This window comes from Anguilla rostrata, chromosome 1, assembly GCF_018555375.3.
Source record: "Anguilla rostrata isolate EN2019 chromosome 1, ASM1855537v3, whole genome shotgun sequence".
NCBI classification, from domain to species: domain Eukaryota; kingdom Metazoa; phylum Chordata; class Actinopteri; order Anguilliformes; family Anguillidae; genus Anguilla; species Anguilla rostrata.
This window is the reverse complement of record NC_057933.1, coordinates 1,956,143-1,980,000: the sequence shown is the minus strand read 5'-3', so window position 1 is coordinate 1,980,000 and position 23,858 is coordinate 1,956,143. Positions and strand designations below refer to the sequence as shown.

Here is a 23,858-nt window from a genome sequence, read left to right as displayed (position 1 = left end):
TCTTACATCCACTGACTGAGCTGATCAAGCATAATTCATGTAATCTTTGATTAATTCATTGATAAGGTCCTTGAAAGTTAAGCAGCATATGAGTCCACAGCCCTATAAGTGATTTAAAGCAACAGTAGACACTCCAGGATTTGAGTTTGAGATCCCTGAGGTGTAAATGCCATGTTCCTGGTCACTTCCTCCACTCGCCACAGAAGAAGAAGCTGGAGGGCCAAAATGCACTGGGCCTGGAGGACTCGGCAGGGCGGAGATTGCAGAGCTTCCCTTTCAGCGGGGGTCTCTATGGCGACCTCCCGCCCACCAGCCATGAGGGCCCGCACATGGGGGCCCAGGGTGGGGCAGGAGCCATGATGGGGGGCCTGCCCCTCCCCTTCCCAAACCCAGCCCCCGAAGTGGACCTCTCGCCCACCGCCGCCCAGCCGCCCGTCACCCTTAAACCCGCCCCCACTTACGTCTCTGAGGCGCTCAACGAGCCGCGTAAGAAGAAGTACGCCAAGGAGGCGTGGCCTGGCAAGAAGCCCACCCCCTCCCTGCTCATTTAGCCCCGCCCCTCTTGAACTGAGCGTATGGAGGGAGGGGATTGACCGTCTGTTGGGGGTGTGGTTATTGAGGGAAGGGTCCACGTTTTTTTTTATTTTTGAAAATATATTTGGGAGAAATGTTATCTACCATTTTTATTTTCTATATTCTACCGTTTTGTTTTTGTTCTCTCATGGATCTTTTTCACCAGTGCATTCTGCTCATGTGAACTCGGTCTTGCGTGTGAGCGAATCGGATTCTAGCGTGCACCGGCGACGCTCAGTCACACAGCAGGTCGTTTGTTACACGCGCTTTCATTTGCTCACTCGTCATAGCAACGTATGAGGGGTGTGGTCATAAGTGACCATGTGACCATAACGGACGACAGTTCACCTGTACCACTGTATTCTCATTTTATATATTTTTTGTATAAATGTGTAAAATATTGCTTTTTTTCATTAAGGGGGGGGGACTTTGGGAACAGTGGATCTGTTGTGTCTTCCCCAAGCAGACATGTTGACTCAGAGACCAAACGCTTTTCGGTGTTGTCAAGGCAACAGAACCCGTCCTTGCGTTCTGAAGGCACACCAGTCAAACTTTTTTCAGCCATCGTAGCTGTGACACGAGTGGATTCGAACTTGCAAATTCATGTTTCTGACTCCTCTGTTAGATTTCTTTTTATTTTTTCCTGCTTAACGGCGCTTTCCAAGCGTGAGGGGGTGGACCCCCGGGCCGTTAGTCCGGACTTGGCTTCCCAGAAACGGTCGAGGTTTACTTTAAAATGTTTGAAACACATTTGGAAGACCTGGTGCCAGAGTTTTGTGTGTGTGTGTGTGTGTGTGTTTCTTTCTTTCTGTGTGTTTGTCTGTCTGTGTGTGAGAGGTGGAGTGTGGAAACTCTCGGTACTTACAGCAGTGTGCGTGCGTGCGTGCGTGCGTGCGGGCAGTGTAATGGAAATTGTTAACTGAACGTCGTGCTGACACCACATTTTCCGGAGGTTTTTGGAAGGCCTGTCTGGCAGGGGAAAGGCCAGGGAGCGTAAATGAGGCACAAGTCCAAGTTCAGGGTTCTGGAGCCAAGCAGGCATGCCCGCTGTAGACTGCTGCTGGCCCACAGGAGCTCAGCCAGGGTCACGGAACAATCCATTAATCCAGAACTCACCTGCCTGGTGCTGTTCAGACTTCAGGGCTCTCTCTCCACAGCGTCCTGCGTCTGCTCTTACACCTCGGTGCAAATGAAATGTGTTGCATTGGAGGTTAAAATGAGGGTTTTTACAGGTCCCGTCCAGTAGATGCCAGTGTATATATATATATATATATATATATATATATATATATACGCACACGTACATGCATACTATATGACCAAAAGTATTTGGGGCTGTTTTTCGCTGTTAGGGCTTGGTTCCAGAGAAGGCAAATCTTAATCCTACAGCATACAGTCCCATTCTGTATGATTCTGTGCTTCCCCAACAGTTTGGGGAAGGCCCTTATGTTAATACCCCCAGGCACACACCGAGCTCCATGCACAAATGGGTTTTTTTGAGAACGGTCTGGGAGAACCTGACTGCCATGCACACCGAGCCCTGACCTGAGCCACATCCAACACCGTTCTGCTTTAACTGGGAAGTCGACTGAGCCAGGCCTAATCGCCCAACCAGTGCCCGACCTCACTAATGCTCTTCTGGGTAAATGGAAGCAAATCTCCAATGCAGCAATGCTCCAACATCTAATATAAAGCCTTCCCAGAAGAGTGGGGGGTTGTTATAGCAGCAAAGGGTGGACCAAATCCATATTAATGCCCATCATTTTGCATGAGATGCCAGGTGTTCATATACTTTTGGCCATGTGGTGTGTATATATATGTATACACACATACACAATTTATAGCATGTAATCCCCACACCATTTGCAGGGTGATCATTCTATTCTGTGAAGTACCAGCGTGTGATCGTTTTAAACTTGTGAATAATGGAAAGCAATTTCTACTAGTTTTGTACAGTCATGTTTAAATTTGTGTTCAAATGACCCTTAACTGTCCTTCTTGGACATCAGACACAACTTTTAATTTGTAAACTGCACCTCTTGGAAAAATAAAAACCAATACATTAACTAATTTTTGTCACAAAGTAAACTTGGTCCTGCTTCTTCTTTTGAATGGTGACGACACTGATGTTGGCTGTACACCAAAGTTTGTTGATAGTGGTTACTTAATGCACAGATTGGAAAATGTCCATTATGTAATGAAATATGTACATTTTACTAAATGTTTTCCCAATACTGCTGGACCGAAACAACCATTGTTTCAGAAACTGGTGCAAATAATGAATTTTATGATCGCAAAAAAATTGACCGATGCGGTTTTCTTTGGTGGTTAAATCACATTGAATTCAATGGACATCAAGCGCTTTTGCCCTCAAGCATGCGCAGTAGAGACTCGGCTTCACTGACTGGCCCCTCCTACGCGCTCCAGACTCCTATCTACGCGTTATGGTCCCAGTCCTGGAAAAAATGACTTGCAGATGATTATTCGAGAGGCGGAATTGCTCTTTACCTATTATAAGCGTCGATGGGCGGGATTAGCTGTCAAACCCCACCCATCAACATCCAACCCCGCCTCTCCCATGTTCTGCAGTCAAGTCCTGTACTTTGTACGACCGCGGAATCTGTTGCTGTTGTGCTACGTTATCGTCGCTTCGTGGTTGTCTAGGTCACCTCGTACGGTCCAGTTTTTGTTTTGAATCAGAATTTCATTTCGCGATGCAGCTGGTTGAATCGTTTAGGAATGCGCAGTTTTCCTTGAATTTAGGACGCGTTTACCATTTAGCGTTCGTTTTCTGTTTAGTCCTTGTGGTGCTGAAAATCACAAAGCTATATGTCGAAAGACACAAATGGATGCAGGTTCTTCGGTCTTTTCCGGGACCACCTGTGCACTGGCTCTACGGACACGTCCACGAGGTAAACTATTTTATTCTGCTGTTTGATTGGCCATAGGTATGCCACCAACTCGCGCATTCGCGAAGTCACTAAACGACTGTTAATTATTCGCGTAGCGCTAATACGTGATTTATATTTTAATTAGAAATGCTACTAGCGTACTGAGAGAAAACAATATTCTAGCGCGAACCGTTAGTAAAGTTTTTTTTTTTTGATAACTTTGCTGTGATGTTGCGGTGGCAACTTTTTGACCACCTCGACGCCACAACTTTTCAAGCTGTGGAGTAGGCTATATAGATCCAGGACAGGTCACAATTGTACTTTATCCGTAAGAAAATGTTTTTAAAACGTTTGAAATCCGGAAAAAAACACGTCAACAAGATATCTGCAGCTGTCTGCAATACGTAAAGTATACATCAAAAATAAAAAATAGTAGTGATGTTTACCGGGATCAGGAAGACTGTTGGGATGTTATGGATACCAAGTCGTCCCTCCGTCATTCGACAATGTGGCGAAACAATGTTGTAAGCGGCGAGATTTCAGGTTAACCTGTGCTGAATAATTGTAATTTTAAAAATGCAAACGTGCAACAGAAATGGACGCTTAAACTGTGTGACAACGACTGAATTTTTAGCAATGGAACAAACTTGCACAAAACAACGCCTCTATTGCTTCGCAGCGTTTTCTTTTTCCCCCAAGACCAGAATCACTGCGTGACTTGTATATATGTCCAGCAATAAAGATTAGAAAAGTAGTAGGCTCCATTCTGTTCAACCGGACTATTATACGTTTGGTTGGGCTACGATTGTTACGAACCGTTTCTTCTGAGCAGTCAGATGTCACAAAGTCCACACTTACAATGTTGACTGATGGATCGTATGAAATTAGAATACGTAAATAAACCCGGCCGATGTTTTAAATATCAACTCACATTCGTCTAAATGTCCTTCTCAGTTTCATCAAGATGGGACGGATTTGGATAAACTTCTGCAATGGGGAGAGTCGTATCCTCTGGCGTTTCCGCTATGGTTTGGGCCGTTTGTTTCCTTCTTGAATATCCATCACCCGGAATATGTGAAGACACTCCTGACCTCAACAGGTGAGAGTCGGCTGCCCTGTCATTTCTGCGTGATTGCTCTTCAAAATATCTCTTATTTCAGCCTTGGATTTCATGGGGGAAATTTTTTCATTTTTCTCATATTTTATCTCATAACAGAGCCCAAAGATGACATTGCATATAAATTCCTTATTCCATGGATTGGTAAGATTATTCTATCTAAAATGTTTTATATACACACACACACACACTGTCTCTGTCTCTCTCCCACACACACGAATAGTAACACAATGAAGCAAGCTCTAAGTTCATTATAACCCTTATTACTTCATATTGTGTGCTATGTGTACAAATGACCTTCATATTTATTCTTCATTTGGACTGATTTAAACTGTTAAAATGGAAAAACACATTATCACCAGAAAATTAATTACATTTTGAAATATTACACAGATAAATACTACAATATCATTCAGGGACCCTAAAGGACAATGCTGTATATTTAAAAATATATAGATTTATTGATTGTATTTTATTATGTTTTTGCATAAGCACCAAAATATGAAGCTGATTCCACATTATTAGTATGACAGCTGAAAAGGCTTGATGCGGTACTGCCCTGTTCTCCCCATTAAGTATTCTTATGTTCTTTAGTTAGTTTACTTTATATTGTTGTTAATTTAGCAGGGACCATGCACAGTTAAAATTGCACCAGTTAGCATCACGCTAATTTGCATCTGCAGTGCATGTGATACAATAATTGCATAAGAACATATCATGCATATATATCATGGGTAATACTGTGGGAAGTAAAATCAAACCTTAAAGGTATGTCTATGTAGGCCTGTCTTGTGAAGGAACAAATCTTATTTGAGAGTCTTAAAACAGCACCATTGTTTGAGAGTCTAGGCTGATTGACTGGTGAAAAGGAATTCAGAAAATGTATGCAACGGTCCAATCAATAAATTTGTATTAAAAAAATACAACATGGTCTTTCACCTTTAGGGCCCCTATATAATATTGCAGTTTAAATCTTTGGAATATCTTATGTTCTAGATGGGCTGAATGGCCTGTTCTCCTCATTATGTATTCTTATGCTTTAAATGGGCTGAATGGCCTGTTCTCCTCCTTATGTATTCTTGTGTTCTTATGCTCTAGATGGGCTGAATGGCCTGTTCTCCTCATTATGTATTCTTGCGTTCTTCTCGTATTTTCCTTTTTCTACAGGAGATGGCCTGCTCGTGTCTCAGGGGAAGAAATGGTTCAGACACAGAAGACTCCTGACACCAGGGTTCCACTATGATGTCCTCAAGCCCTACGTGAAAATAATGGCTGACAGTACTAAAATCATGCTGGTGAACACACGAGCCGAACTAAACTTTGACTCAGTTTAATTTCAGAAATCAATCATTCACACAAGCAGCAAACATCCCTGATGATTTCCTTGCCAAACCCTTTTAAAAAATGGGGGCCATTTTGTTGTTGGCTGAGATTAACAAATAACAAACTGACAATAAGGTGCTTTGAGAGATGGGGACTTTCTCTGTGAAGCTAACGTCTCTCCTTCCTCTTGCTCAGGACAAATGGGAAGCCTACGCCAACAAAGACGAGTCGTTTGAGCTTTTTGAGCACGTGAGCCTGATGACGCTGGACAGCATTATGAAGTGTGCATTCAGCTGCGAGACCAACTGCCAGATAGAGAGGTGAGTCACACCGCACGTCCCCTTTCCATTCACCTTCTCTCAGCATCTCCGAGCTTAAAAACACACCTTAAACGGGAATATAAATATCCCTCATTCACTGTAGGGTTCTTCCTGTGACACACACCAGCCAGAGAGATGATATCAGTAGCAGCATTAGAAATAATATTCAAGTTGTTCGAATTTTTTATCCTCATCCGCATATTTTTCTGCATCATCAGGGACGGTGGCACATACGTAAATAAAAAAATCATGGGTAATGTAGTCGTTGGCATGGTTACTGAAAATCTCCTCATCACCCCCCCCCCCCCCCCCCCCTCCATATTCTCAGTGGGACCAACTCATACATCCAGGCAGTCTATGAGCTGAGCTACCTGATAAACCTCAGGTTCCGCACGTTTCCCTACCACAGCGAGACCATTTTCAACCTCAGCCCTCATGGATACAGGTTTCGGAAAGCCTGCAGGATCGCTCATCAGCACACAGGTGAGCTGAACCAGCTTCCGCACAGCACACCTGTCTGGAACACTGCACCTCTCATACCAGCAGCCATGATCTCTGCCTTCAAAGGCCCATTCATACCAGGAATAACCCAGTCCTGTATCGCAGAGCAAAATAACCCAGTCCTGTATCATTTGCAAAATGACCCAGTCCTGTATCAGAGCAAATACCCAGTCCTGTATCGAGAAGTCTCAATAACCCAGTCCTGTATCTAGAGCAAATACCTCCTTCAGGCAATACCCAGTCCTGTATCAGAGCAAATTACCTCAGTCCTGTATCAGAGCAAATGACCCAGTCCTGTATCAGAGCTGGACTCCAATATGAACCTCTCAAATGGGGGGGTGCATACTGAGCTCTTCCCTCTGATGTGTCTCCTTGCAGAGGAGGTTGTGCGAAAAAGGAAAGAAGCTTTGAAGAATGAGAAGGAACTGGGGAGAATACAAAAGAAGAGAAACCTGGACTTTCTCGATATTTTGCTGTGTGCAAGAGTATGCTACCTGTGCTAATGTACCTGCGCCAATATACCTATACCTGTGCTAATGTACCTGTGCCAATATACCTATACCTGTGCTAATGTATTTACCCCTCTGCACCTGTGCCAATATACCTATACCTGTGCTAATGTATTTACCCCTCTGCACCTGTGCCAGTATACCTGTACCTGTGCTAATATATTAACCCCTCTGCACCTCTGCTCATATATCTGTTCCTGAGTTACCTGTTCCATCTTATCACCATTCTATTTAGAGAAATATAAGATAATACAAAAGTGCATTAAAACTTCACAATGTTAACAACACTGAAATAATCTGCTACATCTTCATCATACTGCATTTCAGTCATTTCAGTGCTGGGAACAGAATGGAAGTGTGTGTGTGAGAGTGTGAGAGCGTGTGTTAGAGTGTGTGTGTGTATGTGTGTGTGTGTGTGTTAGAGAGAGAGCACGCATGTGTATGTGTGAGGTGTACATGCACGCATGTGTGTGCGCGTTTGTCTGTGTGTGTGTGTGTGAGTGTGTGAGTGTGTGTTTGTGTGTGTAGTGGGAGGGGCACAGAGTGACCTCATCTTTCCCCCCCCGTCCCAGGACGAGCAGCAGCAGGGCCTGTCGGACGAGGCGATCCGTGCCGAGGTGGACACCTTCATGTTCGAGGGGCACGACACGACGGCCAGCGGGATCTCCTGGATCCTCTACAGCCTGGCCTGCAACCCGGAGCACCAGCAGAGGGCGCGAGAGGAGGTGCTGCAGGTCCTGGAGGGAAAGGACACCATGGACTGGTACCGGAACACAAACCCACACCCAGCTCTTCCACCAGAACACAAACACACACCGAGCTCTACAACCAGAACACAAACACACACCGAGCTCTTCCACCAGAACACAAACACACACCGAGCTCTTCCACCAGAACACAAATACACACCGAGCTCTACAACCAGAACACACATTGAGCCCTACAAATAGAACACAAAAGTACACCAAGCTCTTCCACCGGAACACAAACATACACCCAGCTCTTCCTACAGAACACAAGGTCACAGGTTCAGTTCCCAGGTTGAACTCTGCTTTGAGCAAGGTACTTAAAACCTGCATTGCTTCAGTATATATACAGCTGTATAAATGGACGCACTGTAAATGCTGTGTAAAAAGTTGTGTAAGTCGCTCTGGATAAGAGCGTCTGCTAAATGCCTGTAATGTGTCTGCATGGTTTCAGGGAGGATCTGAGTAAAATCCCGTACACAACCATGTGCATAAAGGAGTGCCTTCGGCTCTACCCCCCTGTTCCTGGGCATTCCCGAAAGCTGACCAAGCCCATGACCTTCTTCGACGGCAGAAGCGTTCCGGAAGGTACGGAACAAAGCCGGATTTTATCATTCGCTCGTTTTTCCGCAGAGTCGACAAGAGAAACAACCAAACGCCCGTGTTTTGAGATTCCAGTGGTCATCGCAGTTGTCCTGGTGTGGGTAACGATCATCGCAGTTGTCCTGGTGTGGGTAACGGTGATGAGTTTCCTGTACACGCACGCGCTCAGGTGCTCGGCTGAGTGAGCCCAACACAAACAATTTTGGTAAAACCCGAAAACACTGAAGCTCCATATGCTCTTTTATTCAACAGCTGATGTTCAGCAGTGGATGTTCGCCAGGTGAAACTGGAATGAAGGTGTATGTTGAGTTTCAGTGTGCGGGCTCCACGGAGCTGCTCACATCACAGTGACACTGCCATATGAAAAAGCAGGTCAGAGTAACCTTTGCCTTGCAGTCAGAAGATGGGTTTAAACATTGACAGTGGCTCAGTCTTCAGCTGTCATTTATTGCCTCACTAAAAAAAAAAAGAAAAGCAAATAACAGTCCAATTTCATTTTGTGGCAGGAGCACGAGGTCAACGGGGGGGGTGGGGGTGGGGGTGGGGGACAGAAATCCGTTGGTCATGAGCAGCTCCATATTCCCTCAGCCTGGGTTCATGAACGTTACCTTACAGACAGAAGGGTGGGTTATTAAAATAAAGCCTTTAAATAAAGTTTTATGAACATAAATTTTCGGCAGAAACGCTGAAGTGAACTCATACATTACGGTTATACATAAATTCCACCTCTGTAGCGCGTCGGTGCCAAACAACACCCCTTAGTTGTGATATAATCACGTTACGAACCCAAAGGTACATAGGGTGACTAACATAATTATATATATATATATATATATATATAGACTGGGTGATGTAAAGATGAGCAGTTGTGGTGATAATAATAATGACTGAAACGGACTGCCAAGTGAAAAGTGTTTACTGTGATTAAAGTGGAAAAGTGAAAATACAAGCGGCTATGTACAATATTTACGAGAGACAAAAAACGAGGCACAAGACACACCATCGAGGTCAAGGAGCCCAAGTGTTGCTGAAGAAAAGAAAACAACAAAACCAAACAAAGCTGTCTGAAAATCAAAAGTAGGACAAGGCTATCTAACTAGTATATTTACAAAACAAAAGCCTGACTTCCTACTCTAGCTAACAAACAGAAACAGCAGGTGGCAACCACTCCTAACCTGAGGTGTCCTTACAAGTACCCAAAACTACTTGTGCTAGTGTATAGAGGCACCTGTCTCACCCAGTCCCAAGGCCTTGGCGTGGCCACACGGAATACAACAGGACAGACAAACAGAGGGTAACCAGATACATAATGGTCAACACACTAGGGAACGGTACAATACAAAGACTAAACACCAGCAACAATCAAACGTACGGCAAAAGCTCATGACAGACTAACAAAATGAGAGCACCCAAAATGGGAAGCCCAGGTTTTTAAAAAGTGAAGCTGTCCACTGATTGGAGGAGCCGGGGTGGTGTGGAGCCCTCTGATTGGTGGAGGCAGGACAAGGATGGTATGATGATTGACGGCAGATGAGACAAATGGGAATGGGGTCCTGCAGAGAATGACAGACAGAACAAAGACAGAGAGAAAGAGAATGAGAGAGAGACACACACACACACGTGGGACGTAACATCACAACACGCCTGGAGTGAGCTGCTTAAAGGCATGCAGGGTTTTTTAGCCTTGCTGTGGTCCTGTGTTTACAATCAAAGAAGTCTCCTCCTCAGTCTTCAGCCTTATCCCCTCAAAAAACAAAAAACAAAAAATCAGTGGGAAGAATCCTCAGAAGTCTGCCGACTACAGAGGAGCCCATCCCAGTGTCAACAGTCGCCCATTTTCCTGTGTTCCTGTGTCGGGTGACAGTGTCTCTAAAAAGAGCACTATATATAGACACAATTTAACGGAATTTAATCAACAGGACAATTTAACTAATAATGTGTGAATGCTACTGTGTTAATGTGAGGATAAATCAGTCACATGGGACAGGTGCTGTCGTTTGATTGGACCCGTTCTCACACCTTGCAGGTTCTCTGGTCGGGGCGAGCGTTTACGGCATTCACAGGAATTCCACAGTGTGGGAGAACCCGGAAGTACGTCTGCAGCCGCACCAGCTACCGACTCACTGCACACCCACAGGCAGCTACATCAGCATGACTGAAAGCCCAAACCCATGTTAAACAGTTCTGCATTACTGGATAAGGGCCACCAGGAGCTGGTCACCCACATCCACAGCTTTTACCGCTTAATATAACCTGCATTTATTTACCGATCTGTCTCTGTCCCTCAAGGTGTTTGATCCTTTGCGGTTTCTGCCGGAAAACTGCGCAAAGAGGTCGCCCCACGCCTTCGTGCCCTTCTCTGCAGGACCCAGGTTTGTTCCGGATAAAGTTCTCCAGCTCCGTAACGGGTTTGGTGTCAGAGTACAGCTCTCGAGTTTAAGATCACACGGGAGTTTGGGAGGCCTTTGCCACTGGCCCGACTGTCTCCTGTCAAACTGCCACCCGACTGTTTACTCTGGAGGATTTGCATCAGGGTTTCACTTCCTCACCACGCAACAATCCTCTTAAAAATTCCCAAAATTCTTCAGTTGTGTCCTTACCTTGAATAAGTCCCCATGGTTAAAGAGGGTTTGTCCAGCCAGGGAATCTGGATCTGGAGATTGGGGTTCTGAACTAAAGCAGGTCAAAGACCTGAATGGAAATCTGTCGCCATTCTGGAACTCCTAGGGTCATGGGTGTAATTAAAAAGTCGCCAATAATTTGGGACAAGATTAAATTCACTTTGATAGCTCATTCTGGGGCAACCAAAGGGCCATCACCTATCACTGTAAAACCAATCTGGGAAATATTTGGTTTCTTCGGAAAATGCGATTTCTAAAATATGGTTCCATGCATTTGTTCTTTTCTCCCTCTGCAAAACAGGAACTGTATCGGCCAAAACTTCGCCATGAATGAGATGAAAGTAGCAACAGCACTAATACTCCGACGGTTCCAGCTGGCGAAAGATCCCAAAAGAACCCCAAAATTAATCCCACGCCTGGTCCTTCGCTCTCTCAACGGAATCCATCTGAAAATCAAACGCGTGGAACTCGAACCTTGACTTCAGTAGCCTGCAGGGGCGTGTCTACGGGTGGGCTGGGGTGGGCATTGCCCACCCAGAGATAAGCCTTGCCCACCCAGAGGAATCATCTGCCCATCCAATGAAAACTCACCGTTATAGCTTTTTTAGCGTCCATAGTTTTCTGTAATTTTGTCATTGGTCATCAAAAAATGCACTGCTTTCCTATTGGCCATTTTGACGGTATGGGTGTGCTTAGTGCTGCTCCTTTAAATTGTCGCGAAACCACGCCATTTATTCACACATGCGGTACAGATGGTGAAGTGAACTGCGAAACCTGTTTGTAGCTAGCTGCTATCAGCGATCCAATTAAAACTGTTAAAACCTTTTTTCTTTCTTCTTTATTCTTTTCTCTGATTCTTCTAAGTTATATTAGTAGTCTTGTATAGTTTCACAGTTGAGTTTGCACGTTTTGCAAGCTTGGTTTAGTGATTAGCCAGCATTTTTGTATAGCCATTTCCGTGGATAAAATCACATTTATAATTATTTTCTGTTAAAAACATTTAATTCATATTCAGGGAGATAGCCAACTACTCGCAAGTTAGATGACACGTGTAGCCGTTTACTAATACCATCGCACCGTTTCGGGCTGGAAAATAACCCGTTAAACCAGAGAAACTGCCGAGTTGTCTTAGAATCTTTATCGCAAGCAGGGCTGGGAGCGTCACAAATTCACGCGTACATAAGCTCAGACACACACACACACCCACACAAAAATCCACGCGTACATAAGCTCAGACACACACACACACACACACAAATCCACGCGTACATAAGCTCAGACACACACACACACACACAAAATCCATGCGTACATAAACTCAGACACACACACATACACGCACAAATACACAGGCGTACCCCTGGTTTGACGTGTTTATGGCATACAGCAGTTGTGTGCGTGCGTCTTTTGTCGCGCCCGTAGAAGCTGATCATCGATGAGAAGAAGTACTACTTGTTTGGGAGGAACCCGGACATGTGTGACTTCATCATCGACCACCAGTCCTGCTCCCGCGTTCACGCGGCCCTGGTGTACCACAAACACCTGAAGAGGCTGTTCCTCATCGACCTCAACAGCAGTGAGTGCAGCTGGGCCCCGCCCCCCCACCCCAACACCCTGTTAGCCACAGCAGTGAGTGCAGCTGCCCCCCCCCTCCCCCCAACCCCCCGTTAGCCACAGCAGTGAGTGCAGCTGCCCCAACCCCCCCCCACACCCCAACCCCCCCTTTAGCAACAGCAGAGCTGGAAACCCTGTGTTTGTGTGAGAGTGTGCGTGTGGTGTGTGTATGTGTATGTGTATGCACACACACACATACATACACACACACACACACATGCACGCGCGCACACACACACAGATGCACACACATACACACACACCACACTCATACTCACACACGCACACACACACAGATGCACACACATACACACACACACCACACTAATACTCACGCACACACACACACGCACCACACTAATACTCACACATACACACACACACACCACACTCATACGCACACACACACACACATACATACACACACACACACACACATACATGCACGCGCACACACACACAGATGCACACACATACACACACACCACACTCATACTCACACACGCACACACACACACATGCACACACACACACACACACGCATGCATGCACACACATGCACACACACACACACACACACACCACACTCATACTCACACACGCACACACACATACATGCATGCACGCACACATGCACGCGCGCACACACACACACACACACACACATACATGCACACACACACATACACACCACACTCATACTAACACACGCACACACACACACACATACATGCACGCACGCACACATGCACACACGCACACGCGCACACGCACACACACACATACACGCACACACATACACGCACAAGCACACGCGCACGCACACACACACACACACACACACATACATGCACACACACGCACACACACATACACACCACACTCATACTAACACACGCACACACACACATGCACGCACGCACACACACACACACACACATACATGCACCACCACACACACACACAACACACGCCGCACCAACACACACACACACACCATACATGCCACACGCACACACACATCACACCACACTCATACTAAACACGCACACACACACACACGCACCACACACCACACACACACGCGCGCGCGCACACACACAACACCACACACACAGCAGCTTTCGCACAGACGTGATCAGCTGTTGGCGTTGTAACTGTCAGAGGCACGTGGTCCCTGGTTGGGATTTCATAAACATATACAGTACAGCAGTGGTCCCCATGAAGGTAGGGTTTATGTGCCATACACACTATATACAGCATACAGGGCAGTGGTCCCCATGAAGGTAGGGTTTATGTGCCATACACACTATATACAGCATACAGGGCAGTGGTCCCCATGAAGGTAGGGTTTATGTGCCATACACACTATATACAGCATACAGGGCAGTGGTCCCCATGAAGGTAGGGTTTATGTGCCATACACACTATATACAGCATACAGGGCAGTGGTCCCCATGAAGGTAGGGTTTATGTGCCATACACACTATATACAGCATACAGGGCAGTGGTCCCCATGAAGGTAGGGTTTATGTGCCATACACACTATATACAGCATACAGGGCAGTGGTCCCCATGAAGGTAGGGTTTATGTGCCATACACACTATATACAGCATACAGGGCAGTGGTCCCCATGAAGGTAGGGTTTATGTGCCATACACACTATATACAGCATACAGGGCAGTGGTCCCCATGAAGGTAGGGTTTATGTGCCATACACACTATATACAGCATACAGGGCAGTGGTCCCCATGAAGGTAGGGTTTATGTGCCATACACACTATATACAGCATACAGGGCAGTGGTCCCCATGAAGGTAGGTATGTGTAATTATATGTGCCATAAACACACTATATACAGCATACAGGGCAGTGGTCCCCATGAAGGTAGGGTTTATGTGCCATACACACTATATACAGCATACAGGGCAGTGGTCCCCATGAAGGTAGGGTTTATGTGCCATACACACTATATACAGCATACAGGGCAGTGGTCCCCATGAAGGTAGGGTTTATGTGCCATACACACTATATACAGCATACAGGGCAGTGGTCCCCATGAAGGTAGGGTTTATGTGCCATACACACTATATACAGCATACAGGGCAGTGGTCCCCATGAAGGTAGGGTTTATGTGCCATACACACTATATACAGCATACAGGGCAGTGGTCCCCATGAAGGTAGGGTTTATGTGCCATACACACTATATACAGCATACAGGGCAGTGGTCCCCATGAAGGTAGGGTTTATGTGCCATACACACTATATACAGCATACAGGGCAGTGGTCCCCATGAAGGTAGGGTTTATGTGCCATACACACTATATACAGCATACAGGGCAGTGGTCCCCATGAAGGTAGGGTTTATGTGCCATACACACTATATACAGCATACAGGGCAGTGGTCCCCATGAAGGTAGGGTTTATGTGCCATACACACTATATACAGCATACAGGGCAGTGGTCCCCATGAAGGTAGGGTTAATGTGCCATACACACTATATACAGCATACAGGGCAGTGGTCCCCATGAAGGTAGGGTTAATGTGCCATACACACTATATACAGCATACAGTGCAGTGGCATTGAATTAGCTCTTACATCCACTAACTGAGCTGATCAAGCATAATTCATGTAATCTTTGATTAATTAATTGACATGGTCCTTGAAAGTTAAGCAGCATATGAGTCCACAGCCCTATAAGTGATTTAAAGCAACAGTAGACACTCCAGGATTTGAGTTTGAGATCCCTGAGGTGTAAATGCCGTGTTCCTGGTCACTTCCTCCACTCACCACAGAAGAAGAAGCTGGAGGGCCAAAATGCACTAGGCCTGGAGGACTCGGCAGGGCGGAGATTGCAGAGCTTCCCTTTCAGCGGGGGTCTCTATGGCGACCTCCCGCCCACCAGCCATGAGGGTGGGGCAGGGTGGGGCAGGAGCCATGATGGGGGGCCTGCCCCTCCCCTTCCCAAACAACCCCTTCCCATCAACATCCAACCCCGCCTCTCCCATGTCCTGCAGTCAAGTCCTGTACTTGGTACGACCGCGGAATCTGTTGCTGTTGTGCTACATTATCGTCGCTTCGTGGTTGTCTAGGTCACCTCGTACGGTCCAGTTTTTGTTTTGAATCATTACATTACAGGCATTTAGCAGACGCTCTTATCCAGAGCGACTTACACAACTTTTACATAGCATTTTTACATTGTATCCATTTATACAGCTGGATATATACTGAAGCAATTCTGGTTAAGTACCTTGCTCAAGGGTACAACGGCAGTGTCCTTACCCGGGAATCGAACCTGCGACCTTTCGGTTACAAACCCAGTTCCTTACCCACTGTGCTACACTCCGTCCATTGAATCAGAGAATTTCATTTCGCGATGCAGCTGGTTGAATCGCTTAGGAATGCGCAGTTTTCCTTGAATTTAGGACGCGTTTACCATTTAGCGTTCGTTTTCTGTTTAGTCCTTGTGGTGCTGAAAATCACAAAGCTATATGTCGAAAGACACAAATGGATGCAGGTTCTCCGGTCTTTTCCGGGACCACCTGTGCACTGGCTCTACGGACACGTCCACGAGGTAAACTATTTTATTCTGCTGTTTGATTGGCCATAGGTATGCCACCAACTCGCGCATTCGCGAAGTCACTAAACGACTGTTAAGTATTCACGTAGCGCTAATACGTGATTTATATTTTTATTAGAAATGCTACTAGCGTACTGAGAGAAAACAGTATTCTAGCGCGAAAAAGTAAGGTTTTTTTTTTTTGATAACTTTGCTGTGATGTTGCGGTGGCAAATTTCTGACCACCTCGACGCCACAACTTTTCAAGCTGTGGAGTAGGCTATATAGATCCAGGACAGGTCACAATTGTACTTTATCCGTAAGAAAATGTTTTTAAAACGTTTGAAATCCGGAAAAAACACGTCAACAAGATATCTGCAGCTGTCTGCAATACGTAAAGTATACATCAAAAATAAAAAATAGTAGTGATATTTACCGGGATCAGGAAGACAGTGTGGCGAAACAATGTTGTAAGCGGCGAGATTTCAGGTTAACCTGTGCTGAATAATTGTAATTTTAAAAATGCAAACGTGCAACAGAAATGGAAGCTTAAACTGTGTGACAACGACTGAATTTTTTAGCAATGGAACAAACTTACACAAAACAAACTTACACTCTTATTGCTTCGCAGCGTTTTCCCCCAAGACCGGAATCACTGCGTGACTTGTATATATGACCAGCAATAAAGATTAGAAAAGTAGTAGGCTCCATTCTGTTCAACCGGACTATTATACGTTTGGTTGGGCTACGATTGTTACGAACCATTTCTTCTGAGCAGTCAGATGTCACAAAGTCCACACTTACAATGTTGACTGAAGGATCGTATGAAATTAGAATACGTAAATAAACCCGGCCGATGTTTTAAATATCAACTCACATTCGTCTAAATGTCCTTCTCAGTTTCATCAAGATGGGACGGATTTGGATAAACTTCTGCAATGGGGAGAGTCGTATCCTCTGGCGTTTCCGCTATGGTTTGGGCCGTTTGTTTCCTTCTTGAATATCCATCACCCGGAATATGTGAAGACACTGACCTCAACAGGTGAGAGTCGGCTGCCCTGTCATTTCTGCGTGATTGCTCTTCAAAATATCTGTTATTTCAGCCTTGGATTTCATGGGGGAAATTTTTTCATTTTTCTCATATTTTATCTCATAACAGAGCCCAAAGATGACATTGCATATAAATTCCTTATTCCATGGATTGGTAAGATTATTCTATCTAAAATGTTTTATATACACACACACACACACTGTCTCTGTCTCTCTCCCACACACACGAATAGTAACACAATGAAGCAATCAGTCATATAACTTATACTCAAGTTCATGTCAAATGCCTCATATTATCTTATTTGGATGATTAATTAAATGAAACACTATCACGAAATTATTACATTTGAATATACCGATATTATCATTAGGACTAAGGACAATGCTGTATATTTAAAATATAACTAGATTGTATTTTTTTGCATAACACAAATATGAAGCTGATTCCACATTATTAGTATGACAGCTGAAAAGGCTTGATGCGGTACTGCCCTGTTCTCCCCATTAAGTATTCTTATGTTCATTAGTTAGTTTACTTTATATTGTTGTTAATTTAGCAGGGACCATGCACAGTTAAAATTGCACCAGTTAGCATCACGCTAATTTGCATCTGCAGTGCATGTGATACAATAATTGCATAAGAACATATCATGCATATATATCATGGGTAATACTGTGGGAAGTAAAATCAAACCTTAAAGGTATGTCTATGTAGGCCTGTCTTGTGAAGGAACAAATCTTATTTGAGAGTCTTAAAACAGCACCATTGTTTGAGAGTCTAGGCTGATTGACTGGTGAAAAGGAATTCAGAAAATGTATGCAACGGTCCAATCAATAAATTTGTATTAAAAAAATACAACATGGTCTTTTACCTTTAGGGCCCCTATATAATATTGCAGTTTAAATCTTTGGAATATCTTATGCTCTAGGTGGGCTGAATGGCCTGTTCTCCTCATTATGTATTCTTATGCTCTAAATGGGCTGAATGGCCTGTTCTCCTCATTATGTATTCTTGTGTTCTTATGCTCTAGATAGGCTGAATGGCCTGTTCTCCTCAGTATCTATTCTTGTGTTCTTATGCTCTAGATAGGCTGAATGGCCTGTTCTCCACAGTATGTATTCTTGTCTTCTTATGCACTAAATGGGCTGAATGGCCTGTTCTCCTCATTATGTATTCTTATGTTCTAGATGGGCTGAATGGCCTGTTCTCCTCATTATGTATTCTTATGCTTTAAATGGGCTGAATGGCCTGTTCTCCTCATTATGTATTCTTATGCTTTAAATGGGCTGAATGGCCTGTTCTCCTCCTTATGTATTCTTTGTTCATCTGATTGTCTCTAGATGGGCTATGCAATGATGGCCTGTTCTCCTCCTTATGTATTCTTGTGTTCTTATGCTCTAGATGGGCTGAATGGCCTGTTCTCCTCATTATGCTAGTTCATGGCTGCTGTTCTCTCTATGTTTCTTTTTCTACAGGAGATGGCCTGGTCGTGTCTCAGGGGAAGAAATGGTTCAGACACAGAAGACTCCTGACACCAGGGTTCCACTATGATGTCCTCAAGCCCTACGTGAAAATAATGGCTGACAGTACTAAAATCATGCTGGTGAACACACAAGCCGAACTAAACTTTGACTCAGTTTAATTTCAGAAATCAGTCATTCACACAAGCAGCAAACATCCCTGATAATTTTCTTGCCAAACCCTTTCAAAAAATGGCGGCCATTTTGTTGTTGGCTGAGATTGACAAATAACAAACTGACAATAAGGTGCTTTGAGAGATGGGGACTTTTTCTGTGAAGCTAACGTCTCTCCTTCCTCTTGCTCAGGACAAATGGGAAGCCTACGCCAACAAAGACGAGTCGTTTGAGCTTTTTGAGCACGTGAGCCTGATGACGCTGGACAGCATTATTAAGTGTGCATTCAGCTGCGAGACCAACTGCCAGATAGAGAGGTGAGTGGGACTGTGATGCCGGTGTGTTCATCATAATCCCACCAGTCACACCGCACGTCCCCTTTCCATTCACCTTCTCTCAGCATCTCCAAGCTTAAAAACACACCTTAAACGGGAATATAAATATCCCTCATTCACTGTAGGGTTCTTCCTGTGACACACACCAGCCAGAGAGATGATATCAGTAGCAGCATTAAATGGTAAATGGACTGCATTTATATAGCGCTTTTATCCAAAGCGCTTTACAACTGATGCCTCTCATTCGCCAGAGGGGTTAGGGATTAGGTGTCTTGCTCAAGGACACTTCGACATGCCCAGGACGGGGTTTGAACCGGCAACCCTCCGACTGCCAGACAATCGGTCTTACCTCCTGAGCTATGTCGCCCCATTAGACCTCCTGAGCTTTCCCATTAGAAATAATATTCAAGTTGTTCGAATTGTTTATCCTCATCCGCATAGTTTTTTGCATCATCAGGGACGGTGGCACATACGTAAATAACAAAAATCATGGGTAATGTAGTTGTTGGCATGGTTACTGAAAATCTCCTCATCACCCCCCCCCCCCCCCCCTCCATATTATCAGTGGGACCAACTCATACATCCAGGCAGTCTATGAGCTGAGCTACCTGATAAAACTCAGGTTCCGCACGTTTCCCTACCACAGCGAGACCATTTTCAACCTCAGCCCTCATGGATACAGGTTTCGGAAAGCCTGCAGGATCGCTCATCGGCACACAGGTGAGCTGAACCAGCTTCCGCAGAGCACACCTGTCTGGAACACTGCACCTCTCATACCAGGAGCCATGATCTCTGCCTTCAAAGGCCCATTCATACCAGGAATAACCCAGTCCTGTATCAGAGCAAATAACCCAGTCCTGTATCAGAGCAAATGACCCAGTCCTGTATCAGAGCAAATAACCCAGTCCTGTATCAGAGCAAATGACCCAGTCCTGTATCATTGCAAATAACCCAGTCCTGTATCAGAGCAAATGACCCAGTCCTGTATCAGAGCTGGACTCCAATATGAACCTCTCAAATGGGGGGGGTGCATACTGAGCTCTTCTCTCTGATGTGTCTCCTTGCAGAGGAGGTTGTGCGAAAAAGGAAGGAAGCTTTGAAGAATGAGAAGGAACTGGGGAGAATACAAAAGAAGAGAAACCTGGACTTTCTCGATATTTTGCTGTGTGCAAGAGTATGCTACCTGTGCTAATGCACCTGTGCCAATATACCTATACCTGTGCTAATGTACCTGTGCCAATATACCTATACCTGTGCTAATGTATTTACCCCTCTGCACCTGTGCCAATATACCTATACCTGTACTAATGTATTAACCCCTCTGCACCTGTGCCAGTATACCTATACCTGTGCTAATGTATTAACCCCTCTGCACCTCTGCTAATATACCTGGCTACTGTATTACCTTGCACCTTTATACCATTCTGATTTAAATGTTCAGATAATACACCATGCATTTAAAATACAAGTAACAAACATAAACTTCGAAATAATCTGCTACAACTTCATCATACTGCATTTCAGTGCAGGGAACAGAATGGAAGTGTGTGTGTGAGAGCGTAAGAGTGTGTGTTAGAGTGTGTGTGTGAGAGAGAGAGAGAGAGAGAGCACGCATGTGTATGTGTGAGGTGTACATGCACGCATGTGTGTGCGCATTTGTCTGTGTGTGTGTGTGTGTGAGAGTGTGTGCATGCGCGCGTGTGAGTGTGTGTATGTGTGTGTAGTGGGAGGGGCACAGAGTGACCTCATCTCCCCCCCCCCCGTCCCAGGACGAGCAGCAGCAGGGCCCGTCGGACGAGGCGATCCGTGCCGAGGTGGACACCTTCATGTTCGAGGGGCACGACACGACGGCCAGCGGGATCTCCTGGATCCTCTACAGCCTGGCCTGCAACCCGGAGCACCAGCAGAGGGCGCGAGAGGAGGTGCTGCAGGTCCTGGAGGGAAAGGACACCATGGACTGGTACCGGAACACAAACCCAAGCTGGTTCACTCCTCCTTCCCCTTCCATCGTTTCCTTTTAGTGGAACAGACGTTCTTATTCACACAATCCATTCATATAGCTGGATATTTGCCTGTATTTATTTAGAGCCCCATCTGGGAATCAGACACAAGTTTGCCTTCTCCCCAGGGACTTCCTGCAGATCGAGGACATCTCCAGTTATCCAGACTCCAGTTAGCTGATTGGCTAAAGAGCTGCTTGACAGGAAATGATGAAAACCTGCAGACTCTGCTTTACAGCCTAATTATCTTTCAAGGGGTTGGGGATTGGTTTCCTGTTTTTTACAGAATTTGCCCTGTTTTGGGTGGGGGTGGGTTCTGATTTCTATTTCCCCTCTGGAAAATGTTGACTGGACAGAACTGTGTGACAGTCCATTAGTGAATGACACTATTCATAAACAAAGACTGGTCGTTTGCTCTGTGGTAGTTTCATAGTCATAACCTGCATGGAATGTATTTTCCCATTAAATGGAAAAATATGAGAACAGAGAGACTTCGCTTACAGTCTTTCAGTCGCATGTCCATGTGAAATGAACGGTGCGCAGAACTAACTGTCCGCATGGTTTCAGGGAGGATCTGAGTAAAATCCCGTACACAACCATGTGCATAAAGGAGTGCCTTCGGCTCTACCCCCCTGTCCCGTGGGTATCCCGGAAGCTGACCAAGCCCATGACCTTCTTTGACGGAAGAAGCATTCCGGAAGGTACGGAACGAAACCGGATTTTATCAATCGCTCATTTTCTGTGGTAGCCAAATGGACAAACATCCCCCACTTTCCGTTTACCCGGACTATGTACTGACACCAGGCTATACCCCTCTATAGCTGGGATCCACTGACATTTCCCCCCCTCAAAAAAATTTAAAAATCAGTGGGAAGAATCCTCAGAAGTCTGCCGACTACAGAGGAGCCCATCCCAGTGTCAACAGTCGCCCATTTTCCTGTGTTCCTGTGTCGGGTGACAGTGTCTCTAAAAAGAGCACTATATATAGACACAATTTAACGGAATTTAATCAACAGGACAATTTAACTAATAATGTGTGAATGCTACTGTGTTAATGTGAGGATAAATCAGTCACATGGGACAGGTGCTGTCGTTTGATTGGACCCGTTCTCACACCTTGCAGGTTCTCTGGTCGGGGCGAGCGTTTACGGCATTCACAGGAATTCCACAGTGTGGGAGAACCCGGAAGTACGTCTGCAGCCGCACCAGCTACCGACTCACTGCACACCCACAGGCAGCTACATCAGCATGACTGAAAGCCCAAACCCATGTTAAACAGTTCTGCATTACTGGATAAGGGCCACCAGGAGCTGGTCGCCCACATCCACAGCTTTTACCGCTTAATATAACCTGCATTTATTTACCGATCTGTCTCTGTCCCTCAAGGTGTTTGATCCTTTGCGATTTCTGCCGGAAAACTGCGCAAAGAGGTCGCCCCACGCCTTCGTGCCCTTCTCTGCAGGACCCAGGTTTGTTCCGGATAAAGTTCTCCAGCTCCGTAACGGGTTTGGTGTCAGAGTACAGCTCTCGAGTTTAAGATCACACGGGAGTTTGGGAGGCCTTTGCCACTGGCCCGACTGTCTCCTGCCAAACTGCCACCCGACTGTTTACTCTGGAGGATTTGCATCAGGGTTTCACTTCCTCACCACGCAACAATCCTCTTAAAAATTCCCAAAATTCTTCAGCTGTGTCCTTACCTTGAACAAGTCCCCATGGTTAAAGAGGGTTTGTCCAGCCAGGGAATCTGGATCTGGAGATTGGGGTTCTGAACTAAACCAGGTCAAAGACCTGAATGGAAATCTGTTGCCATTCTGGAACTCCTAGGGTCATGGGTGTAATTAAAAAGTCGCCAATAATTTGGGACAAGATTAAATTAACTTTGATAGCTCATTCTGGGGCAACCAAAGGGCCATCACCTATCACTGTAAAACCAATCTGGGAAAATGCGATTTCTAAAATATGGTTCCATGCATTTGTTCTTTTCTCCCTCTGCAAAACAGGAACTGTATCGGCCAAAAGTTCGCCATGAATGAGATGAAAGTGGCAACAGCGCTAATACTCCGACGGTTCCAGCTGGCGAAAGATCCCGAAAGAACCCCAAAATTAATCCAACGCCTGGTCCTTCGCTCTCTCAACGGAATCCATCTGAAAATCAAACGCGTGGAACTCGAACCTTGACTTCAGTAGCCTGCAGGGGGCTGGGGTGGGCATTGCCCACCCAGAGATAAGCCTTGCCCACCCAGAGGAATCATCTGCCCATCCAATGAAAACTCACCGTTATAGCTTTTTTTAGCGTCCATAGTTTTCTGTAATTTTGTCATTGGTCATCAAAAAATAATTAAATTATCGCGAAACCACGCCATTTCTTCACACATGCGGTACAGATGGTTAAGTGAACTGCGAAACCTGTTTGTAGCTAGCTGCTATCAGCAATCCAATTAAAACTGTTAAAACCTT

The 23,858-nt window shown here is 45.3% G+C and overlaps 3 protein-coding genes across 3 annotated transcripts in view; all 3 read left to right on the top strand.

The window, feature by feature from the left end:
• Positions 1–2,661, top strand: part of ppp1r8b (protein phosphatase 1, regulatory subunit 8b) — a 9,382-nt gene extending 6,721 nt beyond the window's left edge. The window contains exon 7 of the mRNA XM_064307842.1: positions 204–2,661. Coding sequence (XP_064163912.1) covers positions 204–551 — 348 coding nt within the window. The 3' untranslated portion in view covers positions 552–2,661. The remainder of the gene's footprint in view (positions 1–203) is intronic.
• Positions 2,662–3,163: 502 nt separating this feature from the next.
• LOC135259463 (cytochrome P450 4B1-like) lies at positions 3,164–12,029 on the top strand. The gene is made up of 12 exons (XM_064343935.1): positions 3,164–3,485; positions 4,419–4,563; positions 4,681–4,725; positions 5,749–5,876; positions 6,100–6,224; positions 6,553–6,707; positions 7,104–7,210; positions 7,807–7,997; positions 8,435–8,568; positions 10,610–10,674; positions 10,873–10,955; positions 11,506–12,029. Exons 1-12 carry the CDS (start codon positions 3,288–3,290, stop codon positions 11,681–11,683), a joined length of 1,554 nt encoding a protein of 517 aa, XP_064200005.1. The 5' UTR covers positions 3,164–3,287; the 3' UTR covers positions 11,684–12,029.
• Positions 12,030–15,825: 3,796 nt separating this feature from the next.
• On the top strand, positions 15,826–23,858 carry LOC135259393 (cytochrome P450 4B1-like). Its single transcript, XM_064343810.1, has 12 exons — positions 15,826–16,396; positions 17,282–17,423; positions 17,541–17,585; positions 18,908–19,035; positions 19,259–19,383; positions 19,967–20,121; positions 20,469–20,575; positions 21,171–21,361; positions 21,969–22,102; positions 22,525–22,589; positions 22,788–22,870; positions 23,402–23,858. The coding sequence occupies exons 1-12, from the start codon at positions 16,199–16,201 to the stop codon at positions 23,577–23,579; spliced, it is 1,551 nt and encodes a 516-aa protein (XP_064199880.1). The 5' UTR covers positions 15,826–16,198; the 3' UTR covers positions 23,580–23,858.

Coding starts and splice junctions, on each gene's coding strand:
- LOC135259463 (XM_064343935.1), top strand. CDS start 3,288: ATGCAGCTGGTTGAATCGTTTAGGAATGCGCAGTTTTCCTTGAATTTA. Junction 4,726..5,748: donor ATTCCTTATTCCATGGATTG/GTAAGATTATTC, acceptor CTTTTTCTACAG/GAGATGGCCTGCTCGTGTCT. Junction 7,998..8,434: donor GGAAAGGACACCATGGACTG/GTACCGGAACAC, acceptor GCATGGTTTCAG/GGAGGATCTGAGTAAAATCC.
- LOC135259393 (XM_064343810.1), top strand. CDS start 16,199: ATGCAGCTGGTTGAATCGCTTAGGAATGCGCAGTTTTCCTTGAATTTA. Junction 16,397..17,281: donor TCTACGGACACGTCCACGAG/GTAAACTATTTT, acceptor TGTCCTTCTCAG/TTTCATCAAGATGGGACGGA. Junction 22,871..23,401: donor CCCTTCTCTGCAGGACCCAG/GTTTGTTCCGGA, acceptor TCTGCAAAACAG/GAACTGTATCGGCCAAAAGT.